At 38.3% G+C, this 23,979-nt stretch overlaps 1 protein-coding gene and 1 pseudogene across 1 annotated transcript; one reads left to right on the top strand and one right to left on the bottom strand.

Annotated features, from left to right (window-relative positions):
- The first annotated feature begins 1,281 nt into the window (after positions 1-1,281).
- Positions 1,282-3,720, top strand: LOC127439283 (transcription factor Sox-19a). The gene is made up of 2 exons (XM_051695518.1): positions 1,282-2,215; positions 2,357-3,720. The coding sequence occupies exons 1-2, from the start codon at positions 1,560-1,562 to the stop codon at positions 2,601-2,603; spliced, it is 903 nt and encodes a 300-aa protein (XP_051551478.1). The 5' UTR covers positions 1,282-1,559; the 3' UTR covers positions 2,604-3,720.
- Positions 3,721-17,882: 14,162 nt separating this feature from the next.
- LOC127439766 (mannose-P-dolichol utilization defect 1 protein-like) lies at positions 17,883-21,095 on the bottom strand (annotated as a pseudogene).
- Between the last annotated feature and the right edge of the window lie 2,884 nt (positions 21,096-23,979).

A 23,979-nucleotide genomic window follows, 5' to 3' on the forward strand; every position in this document is an offset into this window, starting at 1 on the left:
TACTCAACCAACCCTGTGCACGGGGATTGAATAAATAATGTTACGTTTAGTAACTTCTTTTTTTGTGCATTCTGAAGTTCATTTTCTACTCAAAATTACCTGTTCGTGATCCAAAAACATTCTGTTGATTGTCACCGTCATTGTGTTTTGTGCACCAAGTGTTGAGGTCTGTGTGCGCAACTTTATGTGTTGATAACAATTCCTATAATGCATGGTGACGCTCTCTCTCACAATACCATGCATTAAGCTTCCCTGTGAGTTAGGAATGGCCGATTCCACTTATTTTATTTTCGATTCAGTTATCAATGTTTTAACAACTCTGAATTTAAATAAGTCTGTAAAAATTGTTACAGACAATTACCTCAGGAAAACACTGCTCCCTCTTTGAACGAGCACTATGACTGAAAAGGTGAGCGCTGTCTGTGACTGCTGGTGTATTTTAGCATTTCTGTGCGTCAAGATGAGCAGAAGAAAAAATAGTCCCGTTGCCATGCAACAATTCGCTCATATAATTCTTTTTTCCACTTCGAAGCTCACTAGATCACTAGTTAAAAAAAAACCTTCAGAATCGATATTTTTATGTAAGGATCGATATTCTTGATACCACATCAGTATCGGAAGTATCGATGCTTTAGTATCGATCCGCCCATCCCTACTGTGAGAGGCTTCCAAATGTCGTGTGGTGCATGATTAAACGTGTTTGTAAGGAAAGTTTAAGACATGACATGTTGGAATATGTTCATTTACATTTTAATAAGTGTAAGTACCATGTATATCTGAAAGTATAAAGTTACTGTATTTACTAAAATATTTAAGTTAAAGTTACTAACTCACTTTAATTAATATTATGTCAAGAAGTTAAGTAGATTTAATACCATTAACATTTACTTAAACTTAAAAAATAAAATTAAGTAAATCTCACTAGTCATTTTTTTCTCCAGTGTGGTTTCCAGTTTGATACATTTCATAAGACTCTGTTCAAGGGCAGTCTAGTTATGGGTCCATTATTAAGTGGAGCGACTTATTGCATTGAATAATTTTCTACATTAATAGTTAATTAGTATGTAATATAGCACTGCAATACACTGTAATAAACATTCTACCGTATATTGTGTTAGTGTAGAAAGTTGCAGGTGAAGACAGAATCTCTTCTCCCCGAAACGGAATCCTCCTCCTGCTCTCTTCACCGCACCCCTTCTTTAGTTATGCTAATGTGGAGAGAAAGAAAGCAGCTGGAGGCGGACAGTGATGAAATTCTATTATCACTCAAGCACTGAAAGAGTTGCAGGCAAGACGCACATTTTTAGCTCGGACCTGTTTTCATTTTCAATGCAAACTAACGTCGTATCAGAACTTGTTGATCGTCTTTAGAGATTTACAAACAGTCTTGGTTATAGTTAGTGTTAGTTTCCATTTCGTCTTTTGTGTCCATGTAACATGCGCGTAAAGAAGTAAAAGTATTCGTTCGGCGCACACTGAAAAGTCAGTGGATTTGATTTTAAGTCACTAAATAGTTTACGGTGATACTTTAGTGTCACCCATTTGCTCTGTGGGCAGCTATGTACAGCATGCTGGAACACGACATGAAGGCTTCGGTGCCACCGACGCACCAGAGCGCGCAAGGAATGACCCAGCTGCACGGTGGAGTAACTCACGGCGTGACGCACGGAGCCACCAAACCGGCTGTCAACAACCAGCAACAGAGTAGCGATCCTATGGACAAAGTTAAGAGGCCTATGAACGCCTTTATGGTCTGGTCTCGGGGTCAGAGGCGCAAGATGGCGCAGGAGAACCCCAAAATGCACAACTCGGAGATCAGTAAGCGTCTGGGCGCGGAGTGGAAGCTGTTGACTGACGCGGAAAAACGGCCGTTTATTGACGAGGCCAAGAGACTTCGTGCCCTGCACATGAAGGAGTACCCTGATTACAAATACAAGCCCCGTCGTAAGACGAAACCGGTGCTGAAGAAGGACAACCCGGCTGCCAAGTATCCTCTATCAGCCGGCAACTTGCTGGCGGCAGCCGCTGCTCAAGGCTCGGGGGGAAGCCCGAGGATGGACAGCTACGGCTGGGGTCACGCAGGTGGCTATGCTGGCATGCAGACTGATGCTCTGGGCTACAGTCAGCAGCTGCACCGCTATGATCTGTCTACCTTGCAGTATCCATCTGCCATGGCCACGGCGCAAACTTATATGAATGGCGCAAACTCCTACAAGTAAGTTCATAATCTATTTCGCATTAAAAGTGTATGCACCTGCACTGTCCACGTCAATATATTTATTTGTACAGTATATGCACATATGAGAAAAGTCCCGAGTCAGTGTCTGACAACATCTTTCTTCTTTTGTCTCTCCAGCCCTATGACCTACAGCAGCACTCCACAGCAGTCCAGCCCAGTCATGTCCATGGTAAAACCAGACCAAGTTTCCCACTCTCCCACTGGTGCCCACAGCCACCCGCGAGGTCCTTTACAAGGAGACCTGAGAGACATGATTAGCATGTATATCCCTGGTGGAGACACCTCAGACAGTGGAGCACAGAGAGGCTACTCTAACATCCAACAGCATTACCTCACTGGTACAGCACCTCTCACTCACATCTGATAAGGAAAGTGTCATCACCTTCCTGTATCAAGTCTGGAGGCTTGTAGTGGGCCACTGCTGTGGGCTAACATGACTTGAAGTGCCGATGTAGATGCATGAACTTGATATGTAAAAAGGATGAGGGTGTGTGGTCACATTGCTAAACTGGAAAACCCAAGGCAGCTGGACTTTTGGCCTTGTTGAAGTGCCTCAGAATATTGTGTGGAATGTGCGTCACTCTTATGTCATCGTATATTTTTCTACTGTCCTTGTCATTGTTTTCTGCATAATTGTAGATAATTATGTCACAGTGACCACATGCCTGGTGCACTGGTCTTGGAATTGCTTATAGTTGAGTGTAACATGGCACACTTTTTTCTGTAATTGATTGGTCTGTGGGTTTAAGCTAACCAGCTGACTGGTTGATTAATTCTTATTTGCATAGTCAAGACCTTTTTCCAGCTAGTTTAATATCTCACTGATTACTGACTTCAAATGCATCACTGAAAACACTAAATAATGAAAGAAGGGAACAAACCAAGCACATATTCCCTGAGTCGCTGCTTGTCCTGATTATCAAAACATCTAAAAAAATAATTATTATAATTAATAATTAAAATAATTAATAATAATTATCTCCCAAGTTTGACTTTTTAGCTTTCACAAAGATTGTGCTGCTCTTCATTGCTTAGGTAATGAAAAAATATAAAATGCACAATGGTTTAGACATTTTTGTTTGATTTCCAACGTTAGTATAGATACATTTATGCCCTGAGCATAAACACATTTTTGTTGCATTAAAGTGAACATGAACATAGAGATCCTGCTTAGAGGGATTTGACTGTATTTTCTATTAAAAAGAACAATTAATTCTCAACTCCTTTGAGAAATAGAACATTGTGAATAAAACGGTTGTGTAAAAAGAGGGAAAGTCAAAACGTTTTGAATAATGTTCATGAGAGAGAGAGAAAAAAAAAACTTTATGAGCTTGTTATAAGACTGTTTGACTAAGAATGTATTGTTGTTAAATGTTTCTTTTTTACTTTAAAGCCCTTACAGTAAGGGTTAATAATCTTGTATGGGACTTGACAACCTTGATAGAAAAAAAAAATTAATAAAGTATTTTATTATTTTTGTACACTTGTCTTTCTTTGTCCCCCTTATGTCCAAAATCCAGTTCTCATTTTAATCGTACATGCTTTTGCACTTTACAGAAAAGCTGCTTTTCAGCCTGAAGACCATCTCCTTTCAGCCATAAGAGGAGTTAATCAAAATGAATAATAATTCAACATACTCTTACAGCGAAATCGTCAGGATTCGTACGACTTTTTTTAAATTTGGCTAATTCGTATGATATCGTGCGACTGCACTCGTTTGAAATCGTAGGACTTTCACTACAGCCAATGAGGTCGCTGGACATGTTTCCATCTTATACGCGACAATTACTTGCTTCTGTCACACAGCTTCCTATCATGTTTACACACTCTACTGATTGGTTAAGTGTAGATAATGGGTTTGGGTAAGGGCATAATATTAATAAGTATGTCCTTAATGCCTCATAATGATTCTTATTATAAATGCGTCAGCTACATCTGTCTCTTCCCAGATACATAGGCTAAATATTTTACAAATTCATATAAACTAAGCTGAGCACTTAGATTGTGTCGTTCATATGTAGTAAATGCTGTAAAGAAAGAAGGGCCCAAGTTAGTTTAATGATAAGACGACAGGTGTTGCTGTACTATGACGCCACATACACACTTTCACGCATTAGACAATAATGTGATGTGTACTAGTGCGCCAAGGCAGCCCAACCCAAACACATCTGTATTTATTGCGAAATTACTGAAATTATTTTCGTAATGATTAATTAAATCACATATGGATTTACTTTACATGCCTGCCCATTTAAAAGCGACCAGTCTCCTTTAATTCATCGTTAATACGATAGCGGGCTTATGGTCGCGACATTCACGCATTTAAGTCGATATGACTAATATTATAATGAGCTAAAACGCACCAAATTAAGCAAGTAAAAGGAACAATTAGTTTAGAAGAACACTGATTTGGGAGGGGCAGGGTCTTGGTGAGTGCTGAGGGGACATCTGACCTCCGTCACCTAACCCCTAGAAGAAAGTGGACATCGAAAACTGATAAAAGTTAGGAGGACCAAAACACAGAGGTCGGAAGAATATCCCTCCCGTTTCTCTCTCTCTTTTAATACTTTGCCCCGCTTTTTTTCTAGGAGAGAAAGCGAGTGGCTGTCCGGGCTGTAATTGGCCGTTTCGGAGTCTCATTGTCCTGCGCTTTTGAGCACGCAGGTGCGCGCAGTAAAAGCGCGCAGTTCTCAGCGCCTCTTATGCTCGCCTTTGTTCTCCTTTCTCTCGCTCTCCCACCGTGCAGAAAATTAGCATTGCATTGAGTGCCTCGTCTCCCTCTCTCAGCAGTCCCAAGCTTAACCCGCTCGCTGCTCCCCGCTATTCTCATGGTAATGGTGCAGTCAGGACCGGCTAATCGGGGGTGGAGGGGAGGGGAGCAATGGGGGAGATGGCAAGGAAGAGTTTTAATAGGGGGATGGGAGTTATAAACATACATCACTAACGCACGCATATTACGACAAATATGCTGCGCTGGACGCATAAATTCTATAGCAGGAAGCTGTATGGTGAAGTTTGAGTCCAATGTCAGTAACTTCTGCACTGTTTTAAATCTTTTTAGAGGCAGGGTATCTAATGAAAACGACCGTGCAAGGCAATATGATATGTTAACTTTGTAATAAAGAATAAAATGTTAAATAAACCGTTAAATTAATTAAAAAAGCATTATTAAAAATAATATAATTATAAATAAATGTGCTGTTTGTTCCTTAAAGTGAGCATCTAGAAGTCTGGCAAGTGCATGAGGGTGGGAGATGCATGAAACCATAAAGAATATCATCAGATTTAGCTTTGAACAAATATTTGTTTTGGTATTAACATCTTATTTTCTGAATTAATCAGTTGGCAAACTCCAAAACTGAGTGTGTGTATGTGTGGGGGTTCAGTTGAAGGGGGAGCCAGATTTTCTTGCTGAAAGCATAAAATCTCCTAGCAACAAACAGAGGCTTCCACAGGTTGTTCCCAAAGCAACAGCAATCCCCCAAACTACCCCAAAACTCACCCCACACCCACCAGAGAGAGAAAGAGAAAGACTTCATTTCCAGTTGGAAAACATTTAAAAATTTCAGGACTCACTCACACATATTATCTTAGATAAATGTGCCAAAATAAATGTGTGTGTGTGTGCAGATAGAAGGTAGGGCACCAAAAACCTTAAAACAATTAATTAATCCAATAAATTCACTAACATATTTGATAAAGCCTTAATTTTGCCTTGATTTAGGTTTTAGGATTTAGGCAAAACAAACAAAAGTATGTTTAGGGTGACCTTCAAATCATTTATTTGTGTGTAAGAGAATGATAAAGTTATCAGTAAGATATCAGTAGGTTTGCACTAGTAAAAATATCAAATATTAGCATTTTTAGTTGTAATTCCATTTGTGATATCGAAATGGGCATTTGCACTGGTAAAAATGTAATTATTGGTATAAAAAAATATTTTTACTAGTAAGAAGTACAGAGCTGATATTTGTTTGGAATTTCAACTAGTAAAAAAATAATTATAGATAACTGGAATTATGTTTTGAATAGAAGCGAATGACAGATCATTGTGAAATTCTACGAGTGAAAATGACGTTACTGATATCAATAGTTGTTTTTTTACTAGTTGAAATTCCATGTTTGATATCAAGATTTGGTATCCCTGTGAATAATAACATCATTTTCAATATCAAGAATTATGTTTTTACTCATGAAAACCTGATTACTGATAATAAAAATAAAAAAATAGCATTTTCACTAATAGTAATTTCATTGCAGATATGAATTGTAGATGTCTATAATTCATATCCTGCTTGGGATAGACAACATATATCTAACCAGAGTGGGCTGAAGTTTGGCTCTACATGCGTGTGTTTGTAGATAGGCAGGACAAAGTTGCTATGCTCCAGTTCAGAGCTACAAGAGAAAGCAGGACAAACAGCATACTTCTGCACTGCTGTCTGCTTGATTGCCACCTACAACACAATTATGGTTGACTTGCACACTCAAACAAAACAAAAAGATAGAGCAAAGTAGTGCAGGTTTGTCTGTGCATGTGTCAGATTGAAGGTGTGGTGAGGGGTGTGTGTGTTTGTTCGTGGGAGAGTGATATAACAAACCCTTGCCAACAAAGACTTGTGCAAGAAATGAACCCCAATTCATACAAAAAAAACTTCAACGAGCAGAATGTCATCACAATCTTCGTAACTAACGTCACAAAGCAACCCTGCTATTAGTGAGTCAGTTTCAGTGGCATGTTAATTATTTCAACTTTCCCCTTGAGCATGAATCATATCAGAACATAGAGATTGTAAGTGTTGATCTAGAATCAGCTCAAATTTAGCCATTAAATTACACATATTAGAGTATATCAGACACCCTAAAATAGACCAGTCCACTAAATAGTATATACTAGAAGTATTCAGCATAAAAAATTAAAATAAAATAAAAAACTCAAAATCACTGAAATCCTCAGATATGATTTAAAGAAAAACTTAAAATAGTAATATTTCACTCAATTCAAAATTTGCAAAGAGGGGCATGTTTACAATGAATGCCATAAGAGGTCATACTGGCCAGGATTCTGTCTTTAGGCTTGCTATCCAAAGTTTTTCTGACCGATTGCCGCTGGACTGTTTCTCCATTAGAAGCAAAGTAAAAACTATAGAAACGAGTGAACCAGACGGAGAACAATCACCATTATATGTGTTACTTGGAGTCAAAAATACTCCAGTCTTATCTTACACAGTTGTTGGCTATCATAAGTCAAGTCATTTTTATTTGTATAGCGCTTTTCACAACACACATCATTTCAAAGCAGCTTTACAGAAAATCATGCATTAACAGAAAATGAAAACTGTAATATTTATAAAGTCTTAGTCATCATTGTGTAGTTTGATTTAATATGATTGTAAATTGTGTATAAAAATAAATCATTAAATCATAATTGTATTTAGAACCCCAGTGAGCAAGCCAAAGGCGACTGTGGCAAGAAACACAAATCTCCGTAAGATGTTGGTTAATGGAGAAAAATAACCTCGGGAGAAACCAGGCTCTCTGTGGGGGCCAATTCCCCTCTGGCTAACCAGCGTGAATATAATGCCAATATTAGTTATTTATGTGCAGTGCAGGTGATGGTTTAAAATGAGTAAACTAAGTAAATGTTAAGGGCCAGTGTTTATACAAAGATTTTGTATGAACTGTAAAATAAATGACTAATGTCATTGAAGTTCAGCCTGGATTGATTGCAGAAGTTCACATTGATGCATTGTCCTTTGTTAATTGGCCGATGAAGGCTTTTGTTGGCAGATAATTGATTGAATTGAAGTCTATGTATTCCATTTTAAGAGTGTAGTCCATCATTAGACCAAGGTGATGCAGGCAGAGTTAAGTGAAGTGCATCGCAGTTCAACCAGCCGGTCATTTCAGTGAGGTCAGTCCAAGGTTCAGGCAGTGGCATATGAAGTATCCCATGTCTTATGGTTGGAGTTGGCATCAGTTCATCCCCTGAAGTCCATCGTAACAGACTGAAGAGATGTCTGGCTTGCACCGGCTGCGTTTAGTCGTCATCACTCAGAGACACATAGCAGTGGAGTCCAACACCAAGCAGGAACGGAGGTGGATCTGGTCAGCTCTGGTAACCTCAATATGAATCCCGAGGTCGAGACAGGGAAACAAATAGAATAATGTTAGTTTAGATGCCATTACATTTTTTGCAGAGTTAGAGAGCATGATAAATGTTTCTGGTTCCGGCAGACCTAACTAAAGCAGCCTAATTGTGAGTTGGTGGATAAATTAGGTATATGACTGGATAAATAGATGAGTCTTGTGTCTAGACGTAAACTGAGTGAGTGTGTCTGCGTCCCAAACACTGTTAAGGAGACTATTCCATAGTTTAGGAGCCAAATAAAAAAAGGATCTACCTCCTTTTGTGGATTTTGATATTCTATTAACTATTAACAGGACAGAATTTTGAGATCGTAATGAACGTGATGGAATACAGTGTGATAGAAGGTCATTTAAGTACTGCGGAGCTAGACCATTCAAAGCTTTGAACGTAGATAACAAAATTTAATTAATAAGAAATTTAGCAGGTAGCCAATGTAACGATGATAAAATGGGGCTAATATGATCATATTTCTTGGTTCTAGTCAGCATTTTGGCTGTTGCATTTTGAACCAATTGAAGTTTATTTATTGAACTTGCAGGACATCCTCCCAGTAATGCCTTACAATAATCTAGTCTTGACATCATGAACGCATGAATTGGGAATACTATACTGTACTATACTGTAAAAAGGCAAAAAAAAGGATTTTTTAATTGTATCTGACGGTATCACATTAAGCCTTATTAGTTCAAAAGACTTAAACTTATATCCTGTCCTCTGAGTAACACCAAAACCTTCAGGCGATGCTCATGTTTATAGCAATAATCTGGGGGAGTAGATTCATTTAAACTAATATATTCATCTGGTTTAAGCCAGGTTTCGGTCAAACAGGGCGCATCTAAACTATGATCTGTAATAATTTCATTTACAATTAGTCCTTTGGTTGAAAGAGATCTAATGTTTAGTAGCCCTTTCTTTATATGATGTTTATCTTCTATTTTTTTATTTATTTTTATTTTTTATTTTCAAGTTTTACCATAATAAAATTTTTTCTAAATGATTTAAGGAGGGGTTCGTGTTTGGTAATCTGGGGAACAGATACAGTCTCTATGTGATATCTAGGTGATATAGTCTCTATGTGGTTTTGTTTATGTGACCTGTGTGACGTCTCAAGGCAGCTAGCAGATGTTCAGATTAGCCAGTTTGTCTGCTTCCTGACCTGGGCCCCAGTTAGTAAAATACTATCACTATTAAGACTATGAGCCAAATTACTAGAGAAGAGAGCGGCACCTTCCCTGGAGAGATGGAGTCCGTCTCTCTTTAGCAGGTCAGGTCTACCCCAAAAACTATTCGAGTTGTCTATAAATCCTATGCTATTCTCTGGACACCAATCAGACATCAAGCCATTCAGTGACACTAATCTACTATAAACCTCATCACCACGACAAGCAGGGAGGGGGCCAGGGCATATTACAGTGTCTGGCATTGTTTTTGCAAGTTCACACACCTCTTTAATATTATATTTAGTGATCTCCAACTGGCGAAGCCGAACATCGTTAGTGCCAACATGAATAACAATTTTAGAAAATCTACGTTTAGCACTAGCCAGTACTTGTAAATTTGATCTGATGTCAGACGCTCTGGCACCACAAATTCATTTAACAATAGTGGCTGGTATCTCTATTTCCACGTTCCTTACAACAGAACCTCCTAAAACCAAGGCTCTTTCAACATGATGCACTCAGTGAGTGCATCACTGAGTGGGAAGAATCGTTAGGAAACCCTAACAGGAATGGGAGAGCGGTGTCGCTTTGCTGAGCGAGTACGCTGCCGAGACGTCACCCAAACGCCCTGCTGCGGGGGCTCTACAGCCAGAACCAAAGTGTGTGTGTTGCTCGCTGAACTACCCGCATCTGAAACAGTGTCTACCGGCTTCTCTTTCTCACTGACCTCCACTAGCGTTCAGATGCGTGTCTCTAACTCAAACCTTCTCCGTCAGCCTGAATACTTCCTTACATTTATCACATGTAAACCCCTCACTTCTGATGGAAGAATCTATAGTAAACATGCATGCAATGCAGGAAGCAATAATATGAGTGGATGCTGTGACTTACCACAATTGCTTGTTGTTGTTGTTGTTATGGTTGTTCTTGAGCGGTGAGTGTTTGAGGTCAATGTGAATCCCTCACGCAGTTGTTTGCTGTTGTTGTGTTAGTTCCTGATCAGCAGATGTTTGAGATTGATGCAATAAACTGTGTAAACCACAGAGAAGAAAATGAATGCACACAATTGAAATGCAAGATGAAGACAAATGGGAAAAAAAGAATGAAAACATGTGCGCGCGGTAATATACACACAGTTGAAACAGTAGAAAAGCGGGGGGAAAAAACAGCACGCGGTAAGATAAAATGATGAGCGTAGAGGAATAAGCAATGCTAAGCAGGCTAGCAAGCTACAAACAAACAGACTCGTGCAGCATGCCGGCAGCCAACTCGAAGTAGTTAAATGATATCAATACCTCAGACCATCATCTACGCACTTGGGTGAGGCACTGTCAAAGACAATGATCGCCAGCATTGGGGAAGCTACTCTGAAACGGTAGTTTGACAAGCGACAATCTACTCATAATTTTAAGTAGTTAAGCTACAGTCAAGCTACTCTTTTGAAAAAGTAGTTAGCTACACTACAAGGTACTATCAAAAAGTAGCTAGCTACATTGAAGCTACTTAATGAGGTAATTTTTTTCAAACCAATAATATTAACAAAATTAACACATTTATTAATGTATTAAATACATTTAATGTGTTTAAATATATTAAATGTATTTAATAAATTTAATAAATAGTAACATTAACACAGTTAATAATGACCATAAAATAAACAGTATAAAATAAAAACAAAAAAGATCAGATGCCATTAAAAAATATTTTTTATACTATACTTCACACTTCTCAGTCCTGCTGTGGCCAGGTGTAGCCTGCTTCCCTAAAGATCACATTTTTATGACAAACTCTCCTTGGGCTGGCATTTTTTGTTCTTGTCACATAATATTTAGTGTGGATAATGTGAATAAAGACTTAGGGCTTGTTTCTCCCCTCACCTGGGCTCATGCTCACTGTATTTTCTGACTGTTTTGCCATTGACATGCAAGTGGCAGCTTTACAGGTCACATACAGAGGTTGCTCTACAAATATTTGTTCACTTTGTTCAGGTCCAAAAATAGTGGATGGATGGTCATCATAGATTGTTGCATAATAATACATGCCATAAATAATTTATTTTACCAATCATTTTATTTATTTTACATGAAAATAATTAAATGCTAAGAAATGGAGAAATCAAATAGTTCTGCATGATAGTAATTATTATAATAATATATACTGTATATTTATAAATATAATCATTCACTCACTGCTCCCAATAATGCACAGATAAGCGAAAAACATATTTAGAACAGAAACAAAATCCCTCAAAAGGCAATAACTTTTTTAATTATTTTATTTAAAATAGTAAAGGTAAATATGCTATTGTGTGATCTATTAAGAACAAAGTGTATGAAACATTCTTTGTTTCATAGAATAAAATGGTGATTTTTTATCATTTTCAGATTTACCTGCCCCTGTACGTCTTGTAAAGGTATACAAACGGTGGTTGCTCGCTTTACATAACCACCAGACAATCTCTTCTTATCCAAGTGAGCTGTAATAAGCTCTCAGTAGATGGTGGTAATTCACTATTTTTGTGAGCTGCCATTACAAAAGACAACGACGACGCTGCCTGATTCTGGTCAGCAGACAGAAATATGCTGCCAGATCGTCAGACGTTTTGCCGGTAAAAGTTTGGCTTCTACGCAATAAGGAAGGCTATTAGTTATAATCTGACCAACATGATGTAGTGTTTGGTCATGCTACACCGCTACCTTCTGGAAAAAGTAGTTCGCTACTGGAAAAGCTACTCTGTTTTAAAAGCAGCTGAGCTACTGTCAAGCCACTGAAAATGTAGTTAAGTTAGTAACGTCGCTACATGTAGTTAGCTACTCCCCAACACTGATGATCGCAACTCTAAGTATCGGCACAATGCGATAACATGGTAACATGTTTTTTTTTTTTTTCAAAATGAATATGTTAAACATCACATTGGCATACATCAAAGCAGGGAATCGTGGAACACTTCCATGTTCAGAACAAAGGTGAATAAGAATTTAATAAAACACCCTCTGTTGAGAATTCAGCAACAGGAGGTCGAAAGTTCTGCTGAAATCAGCCTGTGCATACCAAACTAGAAACCGCTGCCCCCAGTGGCCAAAGCTGGAAGTGTTGTTGAGGTGACATGTCCTTAGGGTGGCGGCAAAAGCGAGTTGTATTTTTAGTTGTAAATTACCTAATACAGTCAACAGAAAAGCATATTTTATTAATCCTACTCTCTTACCCAAACCCCAACCCTAAACTTAATCATCAGTGGAGTAATAAAATACAGTAATTTTAGAGCAAAAATGCAAGCTCTGAATCACACTCACCTTTGTTTGTGTGAACATGATTACTTTCTGGTTTTCACAGGCCCAGAACCCATGTTTCTGAGATGGTGCACACACACAACACTATCAGAAGCACTACGGGAATGGTGAACACATTTTAATTTATGCAAAAATGACTGATGGGGATGCCGCTTGTCAGTAGTTTGGCAGAATGGGGTCGATTTCGGGATCCATGAATATTTGGGAGCAGCATGTAAATTTCCTATGATCATGTTGTTGGAGGAACAAGTTTGCTGCACTTTTCTAAAAATCTATGGAAAAGGCTGCAGTCACAAACAAGAGATAGGTACAAACACAAGTGATTTCTTTCATTGTTCAAGTAGATTCACCCTGATGTAACAGTACTTCATACAGAGTAGTTTTTCAGTGGCCTACTCTTTTCACCCCTTCATCAGAAATTCAAACTTATTCAGGGGGCCTATCCTTTCTCCTTTTCCCTCCCTCCCTCCCTCTCTCTCTCTCTCTCTCTCTCTCTCTCTCTCTCACACACACACACACACACACACACACTTACTTTTGCCTAAATACCTGACAATAATGCCACAGCAGAAATGTCATTTTTCTATCATTGTTTCTTGGTAAACTGGATTTCAGTTTTAGTATTTGGTTTTACAAAGCTGTTTCAGTGAGAAACACAGGTCTTGATCTTTATTGAAATTTCAACTTTTGCTTGTTTTATGAAGAAGAAAAAAATTCACAAAGGCTAGAAACTTTTTTCCCCATGGTTTCTGCTTAATTTTTACTAATTTTTAAAATGCCTTTTATTTACAGATTTTATTTTACTGTTTTCTCAGAACCAGACTTTCAATCTGAAACTATGAAAACCATTTTTTTTTAATAATTACGTTTAATACAATATAAGAGTGAAAAACACAAACCATTTCAATATTTATTGTTTGAAAATTATACATCAAGTTTTTAAAATTAAAACTGTAAGGCATTATTTCCACTACAAACAATGTTGCTATTAAAAACATTTGATACTGTGGTAGAAATATTCATGACTTTCGGGAAAAAAAATGACATGAATAATATTTTAATTCTGTGATGCATGTATGTCCATTGTTGAACATTGATACACAAATTAACCTATACAATAAAAAGTTTTGTCAGGTAACCTAAAAAATGTGCTTCATTTGGTTACATAGCTAAACCAACCTGACTATATAAGGTCACAAGAATAGAAGTAATTTTAAGGGTTAAAGTAAAAACAGATAATTAATTATTCCAGGTTACTACAATTTACAGTGTTGTGAAAGAGAAGTTTAATTGAGTCCATAGGGCCAAAAACACTTCTGCATTGATTCAGAAGTTAACAGCATGTGTTTGTTCAAAAATTTAAAACATCATGAATGCAAGCCTACAGTCAGATCTGTATCATCCATCAAAAGCCACTCTGGTGAAGCCCACACAGATAGAAATACTCACCAAACATCAAGACCGCATTCTTCAGATATATGTAAAGACTGCATCAATGGACTGCTTATCAGACACAACTGAACTACACAGATCAAAGTCCAGAGATAACAGATATAAAACCTCACATTAGAAAAATGTATATGTAAAAGTTATGAACATAGAATATGCATGTAAATCACTAATTTTAACAGACTAACATACTGTATAATTCTTCAAGTCTTCACATGCAGTGTACACACAAACACACTATTCTTTCAGACCCTCAAGGGCTGGGCATACAAACACATACATGGCATGGTGTTTCCACACAGACAAGCAGATTAGATCATTATTATAGTAGATTGAGATCCGTCGAACAGGTAGATAAGGAGAGAATCACACGCATATACACATACACGCTTTGACTCATGTTTCAGTGAGTTTTCATTGCTCCGGAAACACACACATCCCACACAGAGAAGACCTCCCACAAAGCAGACAGAGCCAAGACTACACAACCAGACCCAACAAACCATACCGCACCAACAACATAGCTCCTAAGCAACAGGGGGACATGCTGTCTGTCATTTCAATACCTTTAAATGTCTTGTTGACATCACAACTAATCCCCAAGACACTTTCACCCAGCATGACTAAAAAACAGGTTATATAAAAGGATAAAACTTATATATATATATATATATATATATATAATGAGCTTTTATTGGTAAAGAACATTTTACTACATAATGTGTCTAAAACGTGCAGTGTAAATTTTAACAGTTTTAAAATAAAACTGATTCATATCTTAAAACTGAGCGAAGAAGAAAAAAAACCTCAGAAAACATTAAAGAATCAAAACGTTTTTGCTTCAGAGATGCAAATTCACATTCAGAAGTCTAAATGCATTCAAGTCAAAACATAGTTGAAGTGAAAGACAAATATTGCACTACATGCAATTACAAATATATTATGAGAATAGAGCAACAGTGTACATGTACAGCAATTTACACTTGCAGTATTCTAGTGTAAAAAGAAACTACTTTTCTGCCACCTAGTGGTCTATTTCTGCAAATGCAAACGCATTTACAGCTAATCGTAACTTCTTTTGGAAAGTTCAAGCTTTTTCAGAATTTACACTTTTTTTTTAGCCATTTCCACTGGTTATTGTTTTGTTTTTTGTTATCGAGTTTTCTGACAAATTTATAAAATTACCTAGCTGCAAACATATGCCTATTACAGCAAAATTACATTCATCATGTGGTACAGTATATGCTATTTTTCCTATAATTATATACATTTACCTGCATTCAAACTAATTGAAGTGTAGCACTTATGAAGCGAATATATATATATATTTTTTTTACACAAATCACCCCAACACTTATCCAGCGAGTAAACAATAGTTTTACAAATACTTTTTACACATGAATCAACACAGTGTTCATTTGATATCAAGACCAGTGGCCACAACAAGAAGCGTGTAACAGTTTAATTTAGATCCATCAAACATCGGAATATAATTTATCCATTAACAAATACGGAGTCTTTCATTTTGTTCTCTTTGCTAACAGAAACTCAACTCAGCATCATTATGTACTTCAGGATGTAGGTGTCATGACATATGCATGACTATGCATTTTAAAATCAGAAATCAGAAAGGAAAAAAACAAACTGAATGGTATGTCTGAACGTAACTATAAAGGATCAGATTTCAAATAATAGAAATCGAATTTTGATTGACAGCTCACAGAAACTAACGCTCTAGCACCATCTAGTTTTCTAAATATGTAATGGCACACATATACGAGAGTTTCCCAGTTGAAAGCATATTTTTCGGACCGAAAATTTGACTGAAAAACATTAGATATTTTTTCAGGAAATCTGAAGAAATCCATCATATCTCTAAATGTGCAAACTTTGGACTAAAAGTTCAAATGGATATTGTTCATTGAAGTATTGACATGTCATGACATTCAGAGCTTGTATGATATAACAGGTTTGTGCTTTCAGTTACATTTTAAGACACGTCACGTTTTGATTTTGCATTCTTTGTGTACTGACACAAATGAAGAAAATGCCACATTGAAAGCAATTCTCTCGTAAAACAGTGGTTATATCGAAGATCGACACCTGGTGTATGAGCTTAATGATAATGACAGGATTAAATAAGAATTTTAAATATAATGATAAAAGTACATTGATATAAAATAATTCATTATAAATAAATTATAATTCTTACAATTTATTATTAGGAAACATGTGACTCCTTTAAGGATGACATTACATTTATATTAGCATGTTTATTACATGTTTACAGTTATGTTTGCATGACAAGTAATAAAAGCACTAGGCTGCTTATAACGTCTTTGACAGCACCCTATGCAACTTGCGTATATGGAGGACCTGCACTGACTAGATTTTGCTTTGCCTATCAAAAAACAAAAACAAAAACACAAGTGATGCTAGTTCACACCCAACAGGAGTTGGGCAACAGCAATTATGTGGACGCCACAGTGCCCTGCTTGGCCACTTACCAACTCAGCAGTTTAGATTAGATTTGCTTAAAATAAAACATTTCTAGCAAAAGATCCTGTGACGAGGAGGGCGGGGCTGGGCAGTGAGGACAAGGCCGGCCCTGAATCAGGCTAATCAGCCGGAGGCGCCAGTTCGAGAGAGAGAGAGCCACATGCGGCCGCTGTGTGTGTCTGTGTTTACGTTGATTTAAATTCATTTATTACATTAAAACATACGTTGACTGCTCAGCCGGTTCCCGCCACCTCCCTAACCATCCTTACCCCGTTATATTGGTGCCGAAATCCAGGGAAGAGGGATGCTCTGTCACAGAGTCCTCGCCACTGCCATCTGACAAGAGCAGCCGCCTGCCTGGGGACGGAGGGGTCACTGCCGGCCGCCGACAGTTGGAGGAACTCCTGTCATCCGCTGAGAAAGGGGAGGAGCCGTTTCATCTGCCAGGGGTCGGAGTGGCTGAGGACCAGGAGACGGCATGTCCGGGGACTGCCGAGCCAGTTCTCTCTCTCCTCTCTCTGTAGCTCCGCCTCGCTCTTTCCCCCCATCTCTCCCAGGGCTCCAGAAAGGCAGGAAAGACCTGCCAGCAGGCATGGCCGAAAGGGCAGCACACACCCTCTAGGAAGGGAGGGGAGAACATCATATCGGGGGTCTCCCCGGCCTGAGACGGGCAATGGAGGAGTGTGACGAGGAAGAGGGCGGGGCACACGCCTGGCCCTGAATCGGGCTAATCAGCCGGGAGGGGGACAAAGATGAGCCAGAGGTGCCAGTTCGAGAGAGAGAGAGCCACATGTGGCCGCTGTGTGTGTCTATGTGTTTGTGCTTAGGTTGATTTAAGATCATTTATTACATTAAAACTTACATTGCCTGCTCAGCCAGTTCCCACTTCCTCCTTGCCCATCCTTACCCCATTACAGATCCCTTTAATGACTCGATTGCATGCATCTATTGTAATGTGCCTTTCAGGGCGCATGCCTTAGGAGTTCACGAGTGTCATACATTGCCTTGCACTTGACTCAGAATAAGTGTTCAATATACTGTATTACAAGAGTTAAGAGACATTCTTCATGTAGCCAGAGTTTATTTTACCTCTTCTATTCAGCCTTCTCTTTCTCCAGTTGCCCCTCTTGCTCTTTGGTTGTCATGCATTTGTTCCAGTTTAACAGAACCTGTGCTAGGATCACATCACTGCAACGGCCAGTGCATGCACCCGAGTCGACAAAGAAAAGCCTGTCTCCTTCAGAAAGAGACAAAATATGTAAAAGAGAGGTAATTACAGTACTTATGTCTGATACACAAGTAAAGAAGAATTTCTGTCCTATTTGCCCACTGAGTGTCTGTATACCTGTAGTGAACTAAGAATTACGGCTCAGAGAGCCGAGAAACACCAGAACAGGGACAGTAGAAATCTGGCCTGTGTGACCACGTCTGTAGTTACTGCCTGCCTGGATTAACTGACTTTGTTTAAATAAAAACAAAACCAAAGGATTGTTTTTCATACAAATGCACTCTCTATATGGATAGTCTTTATCTTTTATTTAAAAAAAAAAAAAAGAAGTCCCATCTCACCCTGCCAGCTATTATCAACAGCGCATTCCTTTCATGAAGGGTCCAACCACTGACACGGGGGTCAAAGGTGAAGCCAGGATGAGCATAAAGCCACAATATAGCACAAGGAAATATACCTGTATAAAAATAAAAATTACACACATTCAAAGAAAAACAACATTATTTACTGTATATCTTGAAAACTGGCCACTCTCTTCTCTGACATTTAATGGTTTTCCCTTTATGGTACTGAATGTGAAAAGCTAGGACAGCAATCTGGATCAGTGTGAACAAACGTTCCCCCAGGCTCTGCATACATACACATACATGTTGTTGTAACGAGTCAGAGGCAGACACCTAGTGAAGATCCATGTGCAGAGTTTAATGCAATCGTAGTTAAACAGGCAGAGGTCAAAACCAGGTAAGCAATCCAAACAAAGTAACAAATCAAAGACAGTAAACAAAGGGGTAATCCAAGGGACAGGCAGGCAGTAGATGACGATAATGCTCAGAAATGCAAGACAACGGGTGAATAGGCAAGACTTCGCAATGAAGTGAAGTTTGAGCGGGGGATTATACACACAGTGAGTTAATGAATGAATGGCAATGGCGGGAAGAAGGGGGTTCTGAGAAATGTAGTCCGGTTATGGGTTAATACTCAGGGGAAGGAGATCTTGTGTGAACAGTTTGGGAAGATGTGACAGTTGTAGCATGAATGTTAACACATACTTAGCAGTAGAACATACTTCTATACCCCAAAACAGCTTTTGACATTGTGTGAAATGTTGTGTTACCCAATGGGAAAGTTTTGTTTGAAGCAGAAAGCTGCATAGGCAGAGATGGCCAACAGGTCTAGAAAAACAGAACTCAGACACAGTCTATTAGAACTTTCCAAATCTGAAGCAACGGGGCTGTGGAAAGAAAGAAGCAGAAACTAAGAACATTTTATTATAACTTCAGTCAATATGGAAATGAGAATATGGGACACAACCTGAAGAAAATAAAGGAAATAAATATTCCATAGTCTTACTCAGGATAACCTTTAGACAGGGTACTAAAACACAAAATGGATAATAACAGTTAAAGGAATATTCCGGATTCAATACAAGTTAAACTCAATTGAAAGCATTTGTGGCATAATATTGATTACCACAAAAATTTCTTTTGACTTACCCCTCCTTTTCTTTAAAAAACCTAAAATCTGGGTTACAGCGATGCACTTACAATGGAAGTGAATGGAGGGCGTTTTTTTTTTTACGTTAAAATACCCACTGTTACGTAAAAGTATAGCCACAAGACGTAAACAATATGCATGTAAACTTTTAATTTTAGTGTTATATACTAACATTTTCTGTGTAATGTTATAGCCAATTTTACCACTTCGTTGCCATGACGATGAAATGTCAACAAACCCTAAAACGACTGTAAAATTTCAATTTAAACAACTTTACAGCTCAAATAATACATGAGTTTTAACAGAAGAATTAATGTAAGTACTTTTATAAAATTATAAGCTTCACATTTCTGCCTTTAAGCCCTCCAAATTGGCCACATTCACTTACATTGTAAGTGCCTCATTGTAACCTCGATTTTTTCTTTGTTTAAAGAAAGGGAGGGATGAATCAAAATGATATTTTGTGGTAATCAACATTATGCCACAAATGCTGTCAATTGAGCTTAGCTTGTATTAACCCCGGAATATTCCTTTGATAATTATCAAGTGTCCAGAAATTGTAGGCTATTTAAAAACATATCTGTGCCAAACACAAACAACTCTTAAAAAACCATGTTGTACAAGACAAGTCATCTGATCCGTGGAATGTAACCTGTGTGGTAAATGCATTTTCCCGCATATTTAACCCACTATAGAAATTATTTGTTCAATATATTTTTATTGTTTACTGAAGATGGATTCAGAATCCAGTACATGTAATGTACATAACTTCTCAGTTACGTACGTAACCTCGGTTCCTTGAGACGAAGGGAACGAGAGCATTTGCTAACACATATGAGAGTGTCCTTCCACATGACCTAGTTGAAACCTCTCTAAAATAATGGCAATATTCTAATATTGGCTATGGTGTTTGAGTCCCACCCTTTTAGGCGCGAAGCTGTTCGCTATAAAAGCAGGCGCACAAACACCATTCCTCAGAATTTTCTGACTAAGGGACAAGGAGCGCATCGCTCACACCTCAAAATAACTCTGAGTCTTGTAGTGTGGCCAGTGTTCACAATGTCTTGTTCCCTTCGTCTCAGGGAACCGAGGTTTCGTACGTAACCGAAACATTGCCTTACGACTCAGTACACTTGATATGCGTTTGCTAACGCATATGGGGAACAGATATTCCACACTGTTCGGCTTATACACTGATACGCAGTTCCCTCAAACGCAAATCTAAAAAGCCACCTGTAACGCGGTGCAATTGGTACATGAAGTACACGTGCTTCAGATCTATTGACGCATATCAGTCCCGAGGACGGGTGTGTAATAAGATCTGTTTCTGAGTTAACATTTTGAATGGGCGCGTCGTGAGCTCTTCTACTGCCCTTGAAAGGACGCAAAGCATCTCCTTGTCAGTGGTGCATACACGCTCCTCGCCCTCGCTGGGGGAAGGGGCGGTAGTGTCATCCACTGACCACTCGCCTGATGCAGCGAGAGACATGACATCATCATCATCCCCGGCATCAGAACCTCCGAACGAGACGAGGCCGTGCACTCCTGCAGAGGGCCGGAGCTCGTCACGCACCGGCATAGACATGTTACAAGGAGATTGAGGGGCTCGTGGGGCATGTGCCAGCACGAGAACCACCTCAAATTCATCCTGCTCGAACTCGCGGCACCGCCATGCCTCCTCATGTGATCCCTCGGGTGTCACAGAAGAGGCAGTTTGGAGGGCATGGGAGGCTAAATCATCCCTCAGAATGAGGGCGATTCATGAGTGAAGTGACTTGAGACTCATGCCCTCACCGTCTATCTCCATGACCCTGCGTGGGCGCAGCCCAGACAGTGAATGCAGCTCTCATGCTGATCTGATGGTGGGATGTGCCTCTGGCACAAGGAACATTTATGGAATGACATCTTTAAAAAGACGCGAACACGTAAGCGACTCTTTATATATATATATATATATATATATATATATATATATATATATACACACACACAAAATAACAATATACAATTGCAAATACACAACTCCTGCCAAAGCGCTGCGGGGAATCAGTATGCTGAAGCGGCCCGTTTACCAGCGAAGCGTCAAGCGGCAAGGTGCAGTGATGTTCGCCAGAACACTGCAGGGGAGCGGAGAGTTTTCTGGTTGCCGTAAAGATCCTGCCCGCTGACTCGTGTAGTCAACGGCGAAGCAGTAGAAGGCTTCTAGATGAGAACTGAATCACTGTCTTGAAGGAAGAAAATTCTGAAGAATGATGTTTGTGCACCTGCTTTTATAGCGAACAGCTTCGCGCCTAAAAGGGCGGGACTCAAACACCATAGCCAATATTACAATATTGTCGTTATTGTATAGAGGTTTCAACTAGGTCGTATGGAAGGACACTCCCCATATGCATTAGCAAATGCAATGTCAAGTGTACTGAGTCTCAAGGGAACTACTTCTAGTTTGACTGCACAAAGATCATCTTAACCAATGGAATCAACGTCTCCGACTCTGTATTCAGAGATTTTACAGTTAGCTTTCTGTTCTTTCCAGATTCAGTCAGCACTCCCTAATGAAGCGTCATTTCCCCTGGTTATGATTTGATGTAAATGAACGATGCGATCAGAAAACATTCGTTACCGTATTCAAAAACGTTACTTATGTGTTTTTGTAAGTTCATGTTTTTGTGTTCATCATTCTTTACCAAGAAGGCGGAGCGACAGACTGGATGGGTTGACTGTTGTTCTTGTGAGAGAAAATCTTCCAAAAATCTCTTATTTGGCCGCATCAGAGATTATTTAGCAGAGATGGGCCACTTCTATTAAAATTAATGGGAGAAATGGGCTTTCCACGTTCTAAGTAGTGTGGCTCAGGCGTTTCCGGTTACAGCGTTCAGTGTGACTACGTGCAGGGATTTATTAATTGGAAGGCAGATTATTTCTTTTTTTTAGGGCTGTCAGTTGAATAAATAAATAAATCATATATCTGGCACTAACATGACATCTCAGTTTGATAATTTGCTGAAATTTGCCTCTAAATATATTTTTTCCTTTGCAAATGTAGCTAAACTCGGCTCCTGAATAATAAATCAAATATGTATAACCTGCAGCAGTCTGGCCGTCTCATTAACACGTTTCATTCATTGATGATATTTCATCACAGTTGAGATTCAACAATAAATTCTACCATACAATGATTGCAAATGACTTTTCTTTGGATACATGTCCTAGATGTATTTATTTACAGAGTTGGGAGGGTTACTTTTGAAATGTATTCCACTACAGATTACAGAATAAATAAATAAAAGCTACAAAATGTAATTTGTAACATATTCTGTTAGATTACTCAAGGTCAGTAACGTATTCTAAATACTTTGGATTACTTCTTCAGCACTGGTAGATTTTCTCACTTGTTTTGACTATAAAAACTCTGCCAGTACAGTAAGACAAAATACACTTGTTAAAAATACATTCTCTGAAAAACCTAAATATCTTATGCAGTGTTGTTTCTAAAACAAGATAAATCTAATTGATCTTGTTTTAAGGATTTTTAGATATTTTTACAGGAAAACAATAATAAAAAAAAATATTATCAAGAATAAGTTCTTACTAGAAAAAAAGAAATTATGATCCAACGTGAATTTTCTTAATAAAAAAATATGATTGTGCCTGGTAACATGTGCATGTAAAATGGCTAGAAATAGCATTTTAGTTTAGCGTAAAGCTGACAATTTACACAAGCTTTATTTCTATTTCTTCTGCTCCAAACTTACTTCAAACTTACTTCTCTGTCTGCTCGTATGAATGTAACACATCATAAGAAAGTGTTTCACCGCTGTTCAAATACACTTTGGATCGCATCATTTATATGGATAAATGTTTTCCATTTGAAAGGACTAAATATTAAATGAAACAAATGACAATAAAATGCAAAGTAATCTCTTCAGTAATCAAAATACTTTTTGAATGTAACTGTATTCTAATTAACAATGATTTAAATTGTAACTGTAGTGGAATACAGTTACCTATATTTGTATTTTAAATACGTAATCCCGTTACATGTATTCCGTTACTCCCCAACCCTGGTTATTTATAAATACATTAGCAGCTACCAAAACACTCCGATGAAGCAGTTGTATTATCAAATTAAATAAAGAACTGTGCTAAAATATAGTTTACTATACTACACATATTTAATCTATTTCAAACGTGGTTTCAAACAGGTCTTACAGATTTGCATTTCAACCTTTATTGATATACAGTACTTTTCAGTGAAACAGTGACACAAAATAAAACATACATTTATTAAAAACAGGTTGATGCATGCATTCATCACGTCTTTCACCTCCCTCACACATGGATCAAAGCAATGAGCGAAGCACATAGTTGTTTAATTCAAAGAGCGCCACTGATGCTGACACCCTTTGTCTCATTCAACCTTTTGTCATTTGCGTTTCGAGTTGATCTGTGGTTAAATGTCTGCTACAGAC

This window comes from Myxocyprinus asiaticus, chromosome 4 (assembly GCF_019703515.2).
Source record: "Myxocyprinus asiaticus isolate MX2 ecotype Aquarium Trade chromosome 4, UBuf_Myxa_2, whole genome shotgun sequence".
Lineage (NCBI taxonomy): Eukaryota > Metazoa > Chordata > Actinopteri > Cypriniformes > Catostomidae > Myxocyprinus > Myxocyprinus asiaticus.